A 17,754-nucleotide genomic window follows, 5' to 3' on the forward strand; every position below is an offset into this window, starting at 1 on the left:
GATGTTGTGTGTTTCTGCAGGGTAGAGCGTTGTGATAGTTATCGAGGGGTATTAGATGTTGTGTGTTTCTGTAGAGCAGAGCGTTGTGATAGTTATCGAGGGTATTAGATGTTGTGTGTTTCTGTAGAGCAGAGCGTTGTGATGTTGTGTGTTTCTGTAGAGCAGAGCGTTGTGATGTTGTGTGTTTCTGTAGGGCAGAGCGTTGTGATGTGTGTGTGTTTCTGTAGGGTAGAGCAGAGCGTTGTGATAGTTATCGAGGGGTATTAGATGTTGTGTGTTTCTGTAGAGCATAGCGTTGTGATGTTGTGTGTTTCTGCAGAGCAGAGCGTTGTGATGTTGTGTGTTTCTGTAGGGCAGAGCGTTGTGATGTTGTGTGTTTCTGTAGGGGGAGCAGAGCGTTGTGATAGTTATCGAGGGTATTAGATGTGTGTTTCTGTAGAGCAGTTGTGATAGTTATCGAGGTTATTGTTGTGTGTTTAGAGCAGAGCGTTGTGATAGTTATCGAGGGGTATTAGATGTTGTGTGTTTCTGTAGGGGCAGAGCGTTGTGATAGTTATCGAGGGGTATTAGATGTTGTGTGTTTCTGTAGGAGCAGAGCGTTTTGATAGTTATCGAGGGTATTAGATGTTGTGTGTTTCTGTAGAGCAGAGCGTTGGGGTATTAGAGTTATCGAGGGGTATTAGATGTTGTGTGTTTCTGTAGGGCAGAGCAGAGCGTTGTGATAGTTATCGAGGGGTATTAGATGTTGTGTGTTTCTGTAGAGCAGACACGTATTAGTTATCGAGGGGTATTAGATGTTGTGTGTTTCTGTAGAGCAGAGCGTTGTGATAGTTATCGAGGGTATTAGATGTTGTGTGTTTCTGTAGGGCAGAGCAGAGCGTTGTGATAGTTATCGAGGGTATTAGATGTTGTGTGTTTCTGTGGGGCAGAGCGTTGTGATAGTTATCGAGGGTATTAGATGTTGTGTGTTTCTGTAGAGCAGAGCGTTGTGATAGTTATCGAGGGGTATTAGATGTTGTGTGTTTTTCGTTGTGATAGTTATAGGGTATTAGATGTTGTGTGTTTCAGAGCAGAGCGTTGTGATAGTTATCGAGGGGTATTAGATGTTGTGTGTTTCTGTAGAGCAGAGCGTTGTGATAGTTATCGAGGGTATTAGATGTTGTGTGTTTCTGTAGGGGCAGAGCGTTGTGATAGTTATCGAGGGTATTAGATGTTGTGTGTTTCTGTAGGGCAGAGTTGTGTGTTTCAGATAGTTATAGGAGAGGGTATTAGATGTTGTGTGTTTCTGTAGAGCAGAGCGTTGTGATAGTTATCGAGGGGTATTAGATGTTGTGTGTTTCTGCAGAGCAGAGCGTTGTGATAGTTATCGAGGGGTATTAGATGTTGTGTGTTTCTGTAGAGCAGAGCGTTGTGATAGTTATCGAGGGTATTAGATGTTGTGTGTTTCTGTAGGGCAGAGCAGAGCAGTAGTTATCAGGGTATTGATGGTGTGTGTGTTTCTGTAGATAGCAGAGGGCAGTTGTGATAGTTATGTTGTGTGTTTCTGTAGAGCGCAGAGTATTAGTTGTGTAGTTATTGAGGGTTATTAGATGTTGTGTGTTTCTGAAAGTGCAGAGTGCTGTGATAGTTACCTGTTCCACACTGGCCCTGTGTATTAGATGCCCTGTGCTACAGCAGAAAGTGATGGTTATAGCTGGGGTATTATTGTTGTGCTGTTTCTGGCCCAGTGCTACAGCAGAAAGTGATGGTTATAGCTGGGGTATTAGATGTTTGTTATAGCTGGGGTTATTGTTTCACACTAGGGCCCTGTGCTACAGCAGATGGTTATAGCTGGGGTTATTCACACGGTACCTGTTCCACACTAGCCCTGTGCTACAGCAGAAAGTGATGGTTATAGCTAACAAATCATGCTGTTATTGTGCTACAGCAGAAAGTTATGCTGTTATTCACACGGTACCTTTCTGTATAGCATTCATGCTGTTCCACACTGGCCCTGTGCTACAGCAGAAAGTGATGGTTATAGCTGGGGTTATTCATGCTGGGCCCTGTGCTACAGCAGAAAGTGATGGTTATAGCTGGGGTTATTCATGCTGTTCCACACTAGCCCTGTGCTACAGCAGAAAGTGATGGTTATAGCTGGGGTTATTCATGCTGATGTGATGTTATAGCTGGGGTTATTCATGCTGTTCCACACTAGCCCTGTGCTACAGCAGAAAGTGATGGTTATAGCTGGGGTATTATGCTGTTCCACAGGCCCTGTGCTACAGCAGAAAGTGATGGTTATAGCTGGGGTTATTCATGCTGTTCCACACTGGCCCTGTGCAGAAAGCTGGGGTGTATTCTGTAGGGCACTAGCCCAGCAGAAAGTGATGGTTATAGCTGGGGTTATTCATGCTGTTCACACTAGCCCTGTGCTACAGCAGAAAGTGATGGTTATGGCTGGGGTTATTCTGTACCTGTTCCACACTGGCCCTGTGCTACAGCAGAAAGTGATGGTTATAGCTGGGGTTATTCATGCTGTTCCACACTGCCCTGTCCTACAGCAGAAAGTGAGTTAGTTAGCTGGGGTTATTCATGCTGTTCCACACTAGCCCTGTGCTACAGCAGAAGAAAGTGCTGTTCCACACTGGCCCTGTGCTTAAAGTGATGGTTATAGCTATTCATGCTGTTCACACTACCTGTTCCACACTGTTATAGCCCTGTGCTACAGCAGAAAGTGATGGTTATAGCTGGGGTTATTCATGCTGTTCCACACTAGCCCCCTGTGCTATAGCTGGGGTTATTCATGCTGTTCCACACTAGCCCTGTGATGGTTATAGCTGGGGTTATTCACACGGTACCTGTTCCACACTAGCCCTGTGCTACAGCAGAAAGTGATGGTTATAGCTGGGGTTATTCATGCTGTTCCACACTGGCCCTGTGCTACAGCAGAAAGTGATGGTTATAGCTGGGGTTATTCATGCTGTTCCACACTAGCCCTGTGCTACAGCAGAAAGTGATGGTTATAGCTGGGGTTATTCATGCTGTTCCACACTAGCCCTGTGCTACAGCAGAAGTTAATTCTGTTACATATACCCGCCCGGTGGGGTGGAGGGATACCTGTGGTGACAAGGCCTTTTTAATTATGCTGTCATTCACCTTGGTAAAGTAGTCCCATCGACCGGGGGGCACTGCATGGTATCCTTCCCCCAGCAGGAGAGGAGAGGTGGAGTCCTCCCCAACCTTATTGCAAGTGGTGTGTGTGTTAGGTAGAACATATGTTGTCTTGGTTTTTGATGACTGTGTTTGCAGCAGATATTTGTGTGTGTGTGTGTGTGTGTGTGTGTGTGTGTGTGTGTGTGTGTGTGTGTGGCCCTGTGTGTGTGTGTGTGTGTGTGTTATGCTGTGGGTGTGTGTGTGTGTGTGTGTGTGTGTGTTAGGTAGAACATATGTTGCCTTGGTTGTTGATGACTGTGTTTGCAGCAGATATGATGTGTGTGTGTGTGTGTGTTAGGTAGAACATATGTTGCCTTGGTTGTTGATGACTGTGTTTGCAGCAGATATGGTGTGTGTGTGTGTGTGTGTGTGTGTGTGTGTTAGGTAGAACATATGTTGCCTTGGTTGTTGATGACTGTGTTTGCAGCAGATATGATGTGTGTGTGTGTGTGTGTGTGTGTGTGTTAGGTAGAACATATGTTGCCTTGGTTGTTGATGACTGTGTTTGCAGTAGATATGATGTGTGTGTGTGTGTGTTCTGTGAGCTCGGCTGCCGCTATGTTTTTAGTATGACACCCACACAACCATCCTGCCACACAACCATCCTGCCACACAACCATCCTGCCACACAACCATCCTGCCACACAACCGTCCTGCCACACAACCATCCTGCCACACAACCATCCTGCCACACAACCATCCTGCCACACAACCATCCTGCCACACAACCATCCTGCCACACAACCATCCTGCCACACAACCATCCTGCCACACAACCATCCTGCCACACAACCATCCTGCCACACAACCATCCTGCCACACAACCATCCTGCCACACAACCATCCTGCCACACAGGAGCCACGCGTCTTATTTCCTTTCTGTCCTTTTTAATAGCCTCTTATCTTCTTCTCTCCCCTCAGCAATCTACAATTACGATGTCCGTGGAGACGAGGAGCTGTCGCTACAGATTGGAGACACCGTCCACATACTAGAGACATATGAAGGTAGGAACACACTGATGATACAGTAGGTTTTAACACTGATGACACAGTCCACGACAATGATGGTTATGCAAGGACACACTGATGATACAGTCGTTCACAGTACTAGTGTTTTGGTAAATGTCTCCATTAAACTCGTACTAGCTGATCTGTGGTCCCTGTCAGAATGTTTCAGGTCCCCTCCGTCGTTGTGTTTTTGGAGATGACAGTTCTGCTTGACTAATGCCAGGTGTTGTTTCCTTGAAGGTGAACATATGTCCACGTTGTCTTCACATACAGGCTTGTACAGAGGTCACAGGCTGAGGAGGAAGTCCAACAACTGAGTTGATATTATATTTTTGTTGGTAACATTCAAACGGTTTAGTTTCATCTCAGCGGTTCCCTTCGTCTATTTCAGGAGTGCTATGAGTGTCATTCCAACATCTAAAATCTAAACAAGTTGAGCTCATGTCTTTTGTTAGTCATAATGTGATAGACTATGATGTAGGAATATGATGTGTCCACAATGTAGAGATAACAGGTAGGAATATTATTTTTGACACAGTCTCATTGTTTTTGTGTGTTTCCTCCTGATCTTTCCCTTCTACAATTGCAATGGACTCAGGATGTCATTTAACTCATGAAATATGATCTGGAAGTCTCAAAACACAGTCCCATACTAGAGCTTCACATGGTCTGTCCTCTATCAATTCACAGTGTCCTATTCACATGTCTGCCTGAAGGCTGGTCTGTCCCATCAACTGAGACCTTCCTGTAGGAAACAAGTCCCAGGCTTCACATGGTCTGTCCTGTATCAATCTGAAGTCACAAACAAGCCCAGGCTTCACATGGTCTGTCCTGTATCAATCTGAAGTCTATTCACATGGTCTGTCCTGTATCAATCTGAAGTCTAAACAACCCAGGCTTCACATGGCCTGTCCTGTATCAATCTGAAGTCTAAACAAACCAGGCTTCACATGGTCTGTCCTGTATCAATCTGAAGTCTAAACAAGCCCAGGCTTCACATGGTCTGTCCTGTATCAATCTGAAGTCTAAACAAGTCCAGGCTTCACATCTGTCCTCTATCAATCTGAAGTCTAGGAACAAGCCCAGGCTTCACATGGTCTGTCCTGTATCAATCTGAAGTCTACAAGTCCAAGTCCAGGCTTCACATGGTCTGTCCTGTATCAATCTGAAGTCTAAACAAGCCCAGGCTTCACATGGCCTGTCCCACAATCTATCAATCAGGAAGTCTAAACCAGGCTTCACATGGTCACATACTCCTCTATCAATCTGAGTCTATTCACATGGTCTGTCCTCTATCAATCTAAGACATATGCCCAGGCTTCACATGGTCTGTCCTACTATCAATCTGAAGTCTAGGAACACATGGACACTGTCCTCTATCAATCTGAAGTCTATTCACATGGCCTGTCCTCTATCAATCTGAAGTCTAAGCCCACATGGTCTGTCCTCTATCAATCTGAAGTCTATTCACATGCTTCACATGGTCTGTCCCTGTATCAATCTGAAGTCTAAACAAGTCCAGGCTTCACATGGCCTGTCCTGTATCAATCTGAAGTAAACAAGCCCACATCTACTATCAAGTCCAATCTAAACAAGCCCAGGCTTCACATGGTCTGTCCTCTATCAATCTGAAGTCTATTCACATGGTCTGTCCTGTATCAATCTGAAGTCTATTCACATGGTCTGTCCTCTATCAATCTGAAGTCTATTCACATAGTCCACATCAATCTGAGAGACTATTGAATGGTCTGTCCTGTATCAATCTGAAGTCTAAACAAGTCCCATCTTCACATGGTCTGTCCTACTATCAATCTGAAGTCTATTCACATGGTCTGTCCTCTATCAATCTGAAGTCTAAACAAGCCCAGGCTTCACATGGTCTGTCCTCTATATCAATATGAAGGTCTAAACCTCTATCAATCTGACAGTCATTCACATGGCCTGTCCTCTATCAATCCAATCTAAACAAGTCCAGGCTTTCACATCTGAAGTCTATTCACATGGCCATGTCCTATCAATCTGAAGTCTAAACAAGCCCAGGCTCCACATGGTCTGTCCTGTATCAATCTGTCTGTCCTCTATCAATCTGAAGTCTAAACATACTAGAGACAAGCCTATTTATGGTCTGTCCTGTTCACATGAAGTCTATTCACTGTCCTCTATCAATCTGAGTCTAAACAAGCCCAGGCTTCACATGGTCTGTCCTACTATCAATCTGAAGTCTAAACAAGCCCAGGCTTCACATGGTCTGTCCTGTATCAATCTGAAGTCTAAACAAGCCCAGGCTTCACATGGTCTGTTCTACAATGAAGTCTATTCACATGGTCTGTCCTCTATCAATCTGAAGTCTAAAAGGCCCAGGCTTCACATGGTCTGTCCTCTATCAATCTGAAGTCTAAACAAGTCCAGGCTTCACATGGTCTGTCCTGTATCAATCTGAAGGTAAACAAGACACAGGCTTCACATGGTCTGTCCTGTATCAATCTGAAGTCTATTCACATGGTCTGTCCTGTATCAATCTGAAGTAAACAAGCCCAGGCTTCACATGGCCTGTCCTGTATCAATCTGAAGTCTAAACAAGCCCAGGCTTCACATGGCCTGTCCTCTATCAATCTGAAGTCTAAACAAGCCCAGGCTTCACATGGTCTGTCCTGTATCAATCTGAAGTCTAAACAAGCCCAGGCTTCACATGGCCTGTCCGGTATCAATCTGAAGTCTATTCACATGGTCTGTCCTCTATCAATCTGAAGTCTAAACAAGCCCAGGCTTCACATGGTCTGTCCTGTATCAATCTGAAGTCTAAACAAGCCCAGGCTTCACATGGTCTGTCCTCTATCAATCTGAAGTCTAAACAAGCCCAGGCTTCACATGGTCTGTCCTGTATCAATCTGAAGTCTAAACAAGCCCAGGCTTCACATGGTCTGTCCTCTATCAATCTGAAGTCTAAACAAGCCCAGGCTTCACATGGTCTGTCCTGTATCAATCTGAAGTCTAAACAAGCCCAGGCTTCACATGGTCTGTCCTCTATCAATCTGAAGTCTAAACAAGCCCAGGCTTCACATGGTCTGTCCTGTATCAATCTGAAGTCTAAACACAGTCCATACTAGGCTTCACATGGTCTGTCCTGTATCAATCTGAAGTCTAAACAAGCCCAGGCTTCACATGGCCTGTCCTGTATCAATCTGAAGTCTAAACAAGTCCAGGCTTCACATGGCCTGTCCTGTATCAATCTGAAGTCTAAAAGTCCCAGGCTATTCACATGGTCTGTCCTGTATCAATCTGAAGTCTAAACAAGCCCAGGCTTCACATGGTCTGTCCTCTATCAATCTGAAGTCTATCAATCTGTGATCAGTCCTGAAGTCTAAACAAGTCCAGGCTTCACATGGCCTCTCCTGTATCAATCTGAAGTCTAAACAAGTCCAGGCTTCACATGGTCTGTCCTGTATCAATCTGAAGTCTAAACAAGCCCAGGCTTCACATGGCCTGTCCTCTATCAATCTGAAGTCTATTCACATGGCCTGTCCTCTATCAATCTGAAGTCTATTCACATGGCCTGTCCTGTATCAATCTGAAGTCTAAACAAGCCCAGGCTTCACATGGCCTGTCCTCTATCAATCTGAAGTCTATTCACATGGCCTGTCCTGTATCAATCTGAAGTCTAAACAAGCCCAGGCTTCACATGGCCTGTCCTCTATCAATCTGAAGTCTATTCACATGGCCTGTCCTCTATCAATCTGAAGTCTATTCACATGGCCTGTCCTGTATCAATCTGAAGTCTAAACAAGCCCAGGCTTCACATGGCCTGTCCTGTATCAATCTGAAGTCTAAACAAGCCCAGGCTTCACATGGTCTGTCCTCTATCAATCTGAAGTCTAAACAAGCCCAGGCTTCACATGGTCTGTCCTGTATCAATCTGAAGTCTATTCACATGGTCTGTCCTGTATCAATCTGAAGTCTAAACAAGTCCAGGCTTCACATGGTCTGTCCTCTATCAATCTGAAGTCTATTCACATGGTCTGTCCTGTATCAATCTGAAGTCTAAACAAGCCCAGGCTTCACATGGTCTGTCCTCTATCAATCTGAAGTCTATTCACATGGTCTGTCCTCTATCAATCTGAAGTCTAAACAAGCCCAGGCTTCACATGGTCTGTCCTCTATCAATCTGAAGTCTATTCACATGGTCTGTCCTCTATCAATCTGAAGTCTATTCACATGGTCTGTCCTCTATCAATCTGAAGTCTAAACAAGCCCAGGCTTCACATGGTCTGTCCTCTATCAATCTGAAGTCTATTCACATGGTCTGTCCTCTATCAATCTGAAGTCTAAACAAGCCCAGGCTTCACATGGTCTGTCCTCTATCAATCTGAAGTCTATTCACATGGTCTGTCCTCTATCAATCTGAAGTCTAAACAAGTCCTCCAGGTCTATTCACATGGTCTGTCCTCTATCAATCTGAAGTCTATTCACATGGTCTGTCCTCTATCAATCTGAAGTCTACTGATGATCCAGCTTCACATGGTCTGTCCTGTATCAATCTGAAGTCTAAACAAGTCCAGGCTTCACATGGCCTGTCCTGTATCAATCTGAAGTCTAAACCCCAGGCTTCACATGGCCTGTCCTCTATCAATCTGAAGTCTATTCACATGGCCTGTCCTGTATCAATCTGAAGTCTAAACAAGCCCAGGCTTCACATGGCCTGTCCTGTATCAATCTGAAGTCTAAACAAGTCCAGGCTTCACATGGTCTGTCCTCTATCAATCTGAAGTCTAAACAAGCCCAGGCTTCACATGGCCTGTCCTCTATCAATCTGAAGTCTAAACAAGCCCAGGCTTCACATGGCCTGTCCTGTATCAATCTGAAGTCTATTCACATGGCCTGTCCTGTATCAATCTGAAGTCTATTCACATGGTCTGTCCTCTATCAATCTGAAGTCTATTCACATGGTCTGTCCTCTATCAATCTGAAGTCTAAACAAGCCCAGGCTTCACATGGCCTGTCCTGTATCAATCTGAAGTCTAAACAAGCCCAGGCTTCGCATGGTCTGTCCTGTATCAATCTGAAGTCTATTCACATGGTCTGTCCTCTATCAATCTGAAGTCTAAACAAGCCCAGGCTTCACATGGCCTGTCCTGTATCAATCTGAAGTCTATTCACATGGTCTGTCCTCTATCAATCTGAAGTCTATTCACATGGTCTGTCCTCTATCAATCTGAAGTCTAAACAAGCCCAGGCTTCACATGGTCTGTCCTGTATCAATCTGAAGTCTAAACAAGCCCAGGCTTCACATGGCCTGTCCTGTATCAATCTGAAGTCTAAACAAGCCCAGGCTTCACATGGCCTGTCCTGTATCAATCTGAAGTCTAAACAAGCCCAGGCTTCACATGGCCTGTCCTCTATCAATCTGAAGTCTAAACAAGCCCAGGCTTCACATGGCCTGTCCTGTATCAATCTGAAGTCTAAACAAGCCCAGGCTTCACATGGCCTGTCCTCTATCAATCTGAAGTCTATTCACATGGTCTGTCCTGTATCAATCTGAAGTCTAAACAAGCCCAGGCTTCACATGGTCTGTCCTCTATCAATCTGAAGTCTATTCACATGGCCTGTCCTCTATCAATCTGAAGTCTATTCACATGGCCTGTCCTCTATCAATCTGAAGTCTATTCACATGGTCTGTCCTCTATCAATCTGAAGTCTATTCACATGGTCTGTCCTGTATCAATCTGAAGTCTAAACAAGTCCAGGCTTCACATGGCCTGTCCTCTATCAATCTGAAGTCTATTCACATGGTCTGTCCTGTATCAATCTGAAGTCTAAACAAGTCCAGGCTTCACATGGTCTGTCCTCTATCAATCTGAAGTCTAAACAAGCCCAGGCTTCACATGGCCTGTCCTGTATCAATCTGAAGTCTATTCACATGGTCTGTCCTGTATCAATCTGAAGTCTATTCACATGGTCTGTCCTCTATCAATCTGAAGTCTATTCACATGGTCTGTCCTCTATCAATCTGAAGTCTATTCACATGGTCTGTCCTGTATCAATCTGAAGTCTATTCACATGGTCTGTCCTCTATCAATCTGAAGTCTATTCACATGGTCTGTCCTGTATCAATCTGAAGTCTATTCACATGGTCTGTCCTGTATCAATCTGAAGTCTAAACAAGTCCAGGCTTCACATGGCCTGTCCTCTATCAATCTGAAGTCTAAACAAGCCCAGGCTTCACATGGCCTGTCCTGTATCAATCTGAAGTCTAAACAAGCCCAGGCTTCACATGGTCTGTCCTCTATCAATCTGAAGTCTATTCACATGGTCTGTCCTCTATCAATCTGAAGTCTATTCACATGGCCTGTCCTGTATCAATCTGAAGTCTATTCACATGGTCTGTCCTGTATCAATCTGAAGTCTATTCGCATGGTCTGTCCTGTATCAATCTGAAGTCTATTCACATGGTCTGTCCTGTATCAATCTGAAGTCTATTCACATGGCCTGTCCTGTATCAATCTGAAGTCTATTCACATGGTCTGTCCTGTATCAATCTGAAGTCTATTCACATGGTCTGTCCTGTATCAATCTGAAGTCTATTCACATGGCCTGTCCTTTATCAATCTGAAGTCTATTCACATGGTCTGTCCTGTATCAATCTGAAGTCTATTCACATGGTCTGTCCTCTATCAATCTGAAGTCTATTCACATGGTCTGTCCTCTATCAATCTGAAGTCTATTCACATGGTCTGTCCTGTATCAATCTGAAGTCTAAACAAGCCCAGGCTTCACATGGTCTGTCCTCTATCAATCTATTTATTGTGTGTCCTGTCTTTCCCGTCTTCTGTTCCAGGGGATCTTTCCTGCCTGTTACATTCACCTCAAGGAGGCCACCGTTGAAGGCAATGGGTCAGTGCTGATTCTGTTAGTTTTTTTTTTTTTTTTAGGATGTTTTGACACTTTATTGAGACGACATGGGAATCAGATGAGGGAGGCTGGCTGGAGGCAGAAATAGAGTGAAAATGTGGTTCCGGGGATTGAACCTTGGTCTCCAGTCGTACTCGTTTAGAAAAGGTGGTTCCGGGGATTGAACCCTGCTCTCCAGTCGGGATCGTATAGAAAAGGTGGTTCCGGGGATTGAACCCTGCTCTCCAGTCGGGATCGTATAGAAAAGGTGGTTCCAGATCTGATCTGGGACCAGGCTACAGAGATCTGATCTGGGACCAGGCTAGAGAGATCTGATCTGGGACCAGGGATAGTGAGATCAGATCTGGGATCAGGGATAGTGAGATCTGATCTGGGATCAGGGATAGTGAGATCTGATCTGGGATCAGGGATAGTGAGATCTGATCTGGGATCAGGGATAGTGAGATCTGATCTGGGATCAGGGATAGTGAGATCTGATCTGGGACCAGGGATAGTGAGATCAGATCTGGGACCAGGGATAGTGAGATCAGATCTGGGACCAGGGATAGTGAGATCAGATCTGGGATCAGGGCTAACGAGATCAGATCTGGGACCAGGATACTGTAAACTGGAATATGAGTAACTGCTAGGTTGTGGAGTATTTGGTTGTGGTCTGACGCGGTTTGCACGGCTTCTTGGACGGCATCACAGCACCAATCAGCATTCAGGTCACGTCCCATTTTTAGTATTTCATTTTCCGAAGAACAACTAACATTTCAAAAGCCTTTTAAGCTGTGAAATAATCAACTGAAGGAAGTAGTTTCAAAAGTAGTTTTGACGAGGATATTTCTGTCAGAAATAAACGTCACATTTTGTTTTAAAAGGCCGTAGTAGTCAGAACACAGTGTGGGACTAATTAGAATTCCAATTAAAACCAGTCAGAATCCAGTTTTGATGCCAGTAAACTCCAGGATCAACAGATGTTTTAGACTGAGCTCTCTGTAATGTGAAATATTGATTTAAAAAAAATGATTCGCACAGCGAAGGGAGAACTCTGACTCTGCTCATATCGCTTTCAAACAAACAACGTTAAAGATTTAGCAGTATGTCTGCAGAAAATAGATTACGTTGTATGACATATAGGATACCTCTTCTAGAGGGACAGTAGAGGACTCTGTATAACATATAGGTTACCTATTCCCTGGTTGTTGTCATGTGTAACCCATCCCTGGCTGTTGTCATGTGTAACCCATCCCTGACTGTTGTTGTCATGTGTAACCCATCCCTGACTGTTGTTATCATGTGTAACCCATCCCTGACTGTTGTTGTCATGTGTAACCCATCCCTGACTGTTGTTATCATGTGTAACCCATCCCTGGCTGTTATCATGTGTAACCCATCCCTGACTGTTGTTATCATGTGTAACCCATCCCTGACTGTTGTTATCATGTGTAACCCATCCCTGGCTGTTATCATGTGTGACCCATCCCTGACTGTTGTTATCATGTGTAACCCATCCCTGACTGTTATCATGTGTAACCCATCCCTGGCTGTTGTTATCATGTGTAACCCATCCCTGGCTGTTGTCATGTGTAACCCATCCCTGACTGTTGTTGTCATGTGTAACCCATCCCTGACTGTTGTTATCATGTGTAACCCATCCCTGACTGTTGTCATGTGTAACCCATCCCTGACTGTTGTCATGTGTAACCCATCCCTGACTGTTGTCATGTGTAACCCATCCCTGACTGTTGTCATGTGTAACCCATCCCTGGCTGTTGTTATCATGTGTAACCCATCCCTGACTGTTGTCATGTGTAACCCATCCCTGACTGTTGTTGTCATGTGTAACCCATCCCTGACTGTTGTCATGTGTAACCCATCCCTGGCTGTTATCATGTGCAACCCATCCCTGGCTGTTATCATGTGTAACCCATCCCTGACTGTTGTTGTCATGTGTAACCCATCCCTGACTGTTGTTGTCATGTGTAACCCATCCCTGACTGTTGTTATCATGTGTAACCCATCCCTGGCTGTTATCATGTGTAACCCATCCCTGACTGTTGTTATCATGTGTAACCCATCCCTGACTGTTGTTATCATGTGTAACCCATCCCTGACTGTTGTTATCATGTGTAACCCATCCCTGACTGTTGTTGTCATGTGTAACCCATCCCTGACTGTTGTTATCATGTGTAACCCATCCCTGACTGTTGTCATGTGTAACCCATCCCTGACTGTTGTCATGTGTAACCCATCCCTGACTGTTGTCATGTGTAACCCATCCCTGACTGTTGTCATGTGTAACCCATCCCTGGCTGTTGTTATCATGTGTAACCCATCCCTGACTGTTGTCATGTGTAACCCATCCCTGACTGTTGTTGTCATGTGTAACCCATCCCTGACTGTTGTCATGTGTAACCCATCCCTGGCTGTTATCATGTGCAACCCATCCCTGGCTGTTATCATGTGTAACCCATCCCTGACTGTTGTTGTCATGTGTAACCCATCCCTGACTGTTGTTGTCATGTGTAACCCATCCCTGACTGTTGTTATCATGTGTAACCCATCCCTGGCTGTTATCATGTGTAACCCATCCCTGACTGTTGTTATCATGTGTAACCCATCCCTGACTGTTGTTATCATGTGTAACCCATCCCTGACTGTTGTTGTCATGTGTAACCCATCCCTGGCTGTTGTTATCATGTGTAACCCATCCCTGACTGTTGTTATCATGTGTAACCCATCCCTGACTGTTGTTATCATGTGTAACCCATCCCTGACTGTTGTCATGTGTAACCCATCCCTGACTGTTGTCATGTGTAACCCATCCCTGACTGTTATCATGTGTAACCCATCCCTGACTGTTGTTGTCATGTGTAACCCATCCCTGGCAGTTGTCATGTGTAACCCATCCCTGACTGTTGTTATCATGTGTAACCCATCCCTGACTACTGTTGTCATGTGTAACCCATCCCTGGCTGTTGTCATGTGTAACCCATCCCTGACTGTTGTTATCATGTGTAACCCATCCCTGGCTGTTGTTGTCATGTGTAACCCATCCCTGGCTGCTGTTGTCATGTGTAACCCATCCCTGGCTGTTCTTATCATGTGTAACCCATCCCTGGCTGTTGTTATCATGTGTAACCCATCCCTGACTGTTGTTGTCATGTGTAACCCATCCCTGACTGTTGTTGTCATGTGTAACCCATCCCTGGCTGTTGTTATCATGTGTAACCCATCCCTGACTGTTGTCATGTGTAACCCATCCCTGGTTGTTGTCATGTGTAACCCATCCCTGACTATTGTCAAGTGTAACCCATCCCTGGCTGTTGTCATGTGTAACCCATCCCTGACTGTTGTTATCATGTGTAACCCATCCCTGGCTGTTGTTGTCATGTGTAACCCATCCCTGGCTGTTGTTGTCATTTGTAACCCATCCCTGACTGTTGTTGTCATGTGTAACCCATCCCTGACTGTTGTTATCATGGGTAACCCATCCCTGGCTGTTGTCATGTGTAACCCATCCCTGACTGTTGTCATGTGTAACCCATCCCTGGCTGTTGTTATCATGTGTAACCCATCCCTGACTGTTGTTGTCATGTGTAACCCATCTCTGACTGTTGTTATCATGTGTAACCCATCCCTGACTGTTGTTGTCATGTGTAACCCATCCCTGACTGTTGTTATGTGTAACCCATCCCTGACTGTTGTTGTCATGTGTAACCCATCCCTGACTGTTGTTGTCATGTGTAACCCATCCCTGACTGTTGTTGTCATGTGTAACCCATCCCTGACTGTTGTTGTCATGTGTAACCCCTCCCTGACTGTTGTTATGTGTAACCCATCCCTGACTGTTGTTGTCATGTGTAACCCATCCCTGACTGTTGTTTTCATGTGTAACCCATCCCTGACTGTTGTTTTCATGTGTAACCCATCCCTGACTGTTGTTATGTGTAACCCATCCCTGACTGTTGTTGTCATGTGTAACCCATCCCTGACTGTTGTTGTCATGTGTAACCCATCCCTGTCTGTTGTTATCATGTGTAACCCATCCCTGGCTGTTGTTGTCATGTGTAACCCATCCCTGAGTGTTGTTGTCATGTGTAACCCATCCCTGACTGTTGTTGTCATGTGTAACCCATCCCTGACTGTTGTTGTCATGTGTAACCCATCCCTGACTGTTGTTGTCATGTGTAACCCATCCCTGACTGTTATCATGTGTAACCCATCCCTGACTGTTATCATGTGTAACCCATCCCTGACTGTTGTTATCATGTGTAACCCATCCCTGACTGTTGTTGTCATGTGTAACCCATCCCTGACTGTTGTCATGTGTAACCCATCCATGACTGTTGTTATCATGTGTAACCCATCCCTGACTGTTGTTGTCATGTGTAACCCATCCCTGACTGTTGTTGTCATGTGTAACCCATCCCTGACTGTTGTTGTCATGTGTAACCCATCCCTGACTGTTGTTGTCATGTGTAACCCATCCCTGACTGTTGTTATCATGTGTAATCCATCCCTGACTGTTGTTGTCATGTGTAACCCATCCCTGACTGTTGTTATCATGTGTAACCCATCCCTGACTGTTGTTGTCATGTGTAACCCATCCCTGACTGTTGTTGTCATGTGTAACCCATCCCTGGCTGTTGTTGTCATGTGTAACCCATCCCTGGCTGTTGTTATCATGTGTAACCCATCCCTGACTGTTGTTATCATGTGTAACCCATCCCTGACTGTTGTTGTCATGTGTAACCCATCCCTGACTGTTGTTGTCATGTGTAACCCATCCCTGACTGTTGTTGTCATGTGTAACCCATCCCTGACTGTTGTTGTCATGTGTAACCCATCCCTGACTGTTGTTATCATGTGTAACCCATCCCTGACTGTTATCATGTGTAACCCATCCCTGACTGTTGTTATCATGTGTAACCCATCCCTGACTGTTGTTGTCATGTGTAACCCATCCCTGACTGTTGTCATGTGTAACCCATCCATGACTGTTGTTATCATGTGTAACCCATCCCTGACTGTTGTTGTCATGTGTAACCCATCCCTTACTGTTGTTGTCATGTGTAACCCATCCCTGACTGTTGTTGTCATGTGTAACCCATCCCTGACTGTTGTTGTCATGTGTAACCCATCCCTGACTGTTGTTATCATGTGTAATCCATCCCTGACTGTTGTTGTCATGTGTAACCCATCCCTGACTGTTGTTATCATGTGTAACCCATCCCTGACTGTTGTTGTCATGTGTAACCCATCCCTGACTGTTGTTATCATGTGTAACCCATCCCTGACTGTTGTTATCATGTGTAACCCATCCCTGACTGTTGTTATCATGTGTAACCCATCCCTGACTGCTGTTATCATGTGTAACCCATCCCTGACTGTTGTTGTCATGTGTAACCCATCCCTGACTGTTGTTATCATGTGTAACCCATCCCTGACTGTTGTTATCATGTGTAACCCATCCCTGACTGCTGTTATCATGTGTAACCCATCCCTGACTGTTGTTGTCATGTGTAACCCATCCCTGACTGTTGTTGTCATGTGTAACCCATCCCTGACTGCTGTTATCATGTGTAACCCATCCCTGACTGTTGTTGTCATGTGTAACCCATCCCTGACTGTTGTTGTCATGTGTAACCCATCCCTGACTGTTGTTATCATGTGTAACCCATCCCTGGCTGTTATCATGTGTAACCCATCCCTGACTGTTGCTGTTGTCATATGCAATTAGAATGAGGAATTGGCTCGACTCAACAGTTTAGAGTAACACACATTATTTTAGGTGCTGCGATCAGAAGGCCTCTACTGGATCAAATTAAAAACCATCCCATGATGCTTTGCGGTTCAGAGTATTTTAAGAAGCAGCGGAGGAAACAGCGTTTCTCGGGGCGACAGCCTTTGTCACCTGTGATCCGCCCACTGACCATCTGTCTGTATCTTCAGGCACAAGGAGACGGTGATTCCCAACGAGCTGCCTCTGGTCCAGGAGGTCACCACCACCCTGCGGGAGTGGGCTTCCATATGGAGAGACCTCTACGTGGTGAGTGGAGTGAGTCACGTATCTACACGCCGTATCTACACGCCGTATCTACACGCCGTATCTACACGGCGTATCTACACGCCTAATCTGCACGCCTAATCTGCACGCCTAATCTGCACGCCTAATCTACACACCTAATCTACACACCTAATCTACACACCTAATCTCTCTCTCTTCTGAAGTTACCTCATTGTCTCCATGAGCAGTGTGTGGGTTTCTCTCTTGTCCCCATGAGCAGTGTGGGTTTCTCTCTCGTCTCCATGAGCAGTGTGGGTTTCTCTCTCGTCTCCATGAGCAGTGTGTGGGTTTCTCTCTCGTCTCCATGAGCAGTGTGTGGGTTTGTCTCTCGTCTCCATGAGCAGTGTGTGGGTTTCTCTCTCGTCTCCATGAGCAGTGTGTGGGTTTGTCTCTCGTCTCCATGAGCAGTGTGTGGGTTTCTCTCTCGTCTCCATGAGCAGTGGGTGGGTTTCTCTCTCGTCCCCATGAGCAGGTTTCTCTCTCGTCTCCATGAGCAGTGTGTGGGTTTCTCTCGTCTCCATGAGCAGTGTGTGGGTTTCTCTCGTCTCCATGAGCAGTGGGTGGGTTTCTCTCGTCTCCATGAGCAGTGT

At 45.3% G+C, this 17,754-nt stretch overlaps 1 protein-coding gene across 1 annotated transcript in view; it reads left to right on the top strand.

Annotated features, from left to right (window-relative positions):
- Window positions 1-17,754, top strand: part of LOC127918381 (dedicator of cytokinesis protein 1-like) — a 171,534-nt gene that overhangs the window by 43,039 nt on the left and 110,741 nt on the right. The window contains 4 exon segments of the mRNA XM_052501655.1: window positions 4,117-4,200; window positions 4,477-4,518; window positions 10,968-11,091; window positions 17,050-17,146. Coding sequence (XP_052357615.1) covers window positions 4,117-4,200; window positions 4,477-4,518; window positions 10,968-11,091; window positions 17,050-17,146 — 347 coding nt within the window.

This window comes from Oncorhynchus keta, unplaced genomic scaffold (genome assembly GCF_023373465.1).
Source record: "Oncorhynchus keta strain PuntledgeMale-10-30-2019 unplaced genomic scaffold, Oket_V2 Un_contig_14081_pilon_pilon, whole genome shotgun sequence".
In the NCBI taxonomy this organism is placed as follows: domain Eukaryota; kingdom Metazoa; phylum Chordata; class Actinopteri; order Salmoniformes; family Salmonidae; genus Oncorhynchus; species Oncorhynchus keta.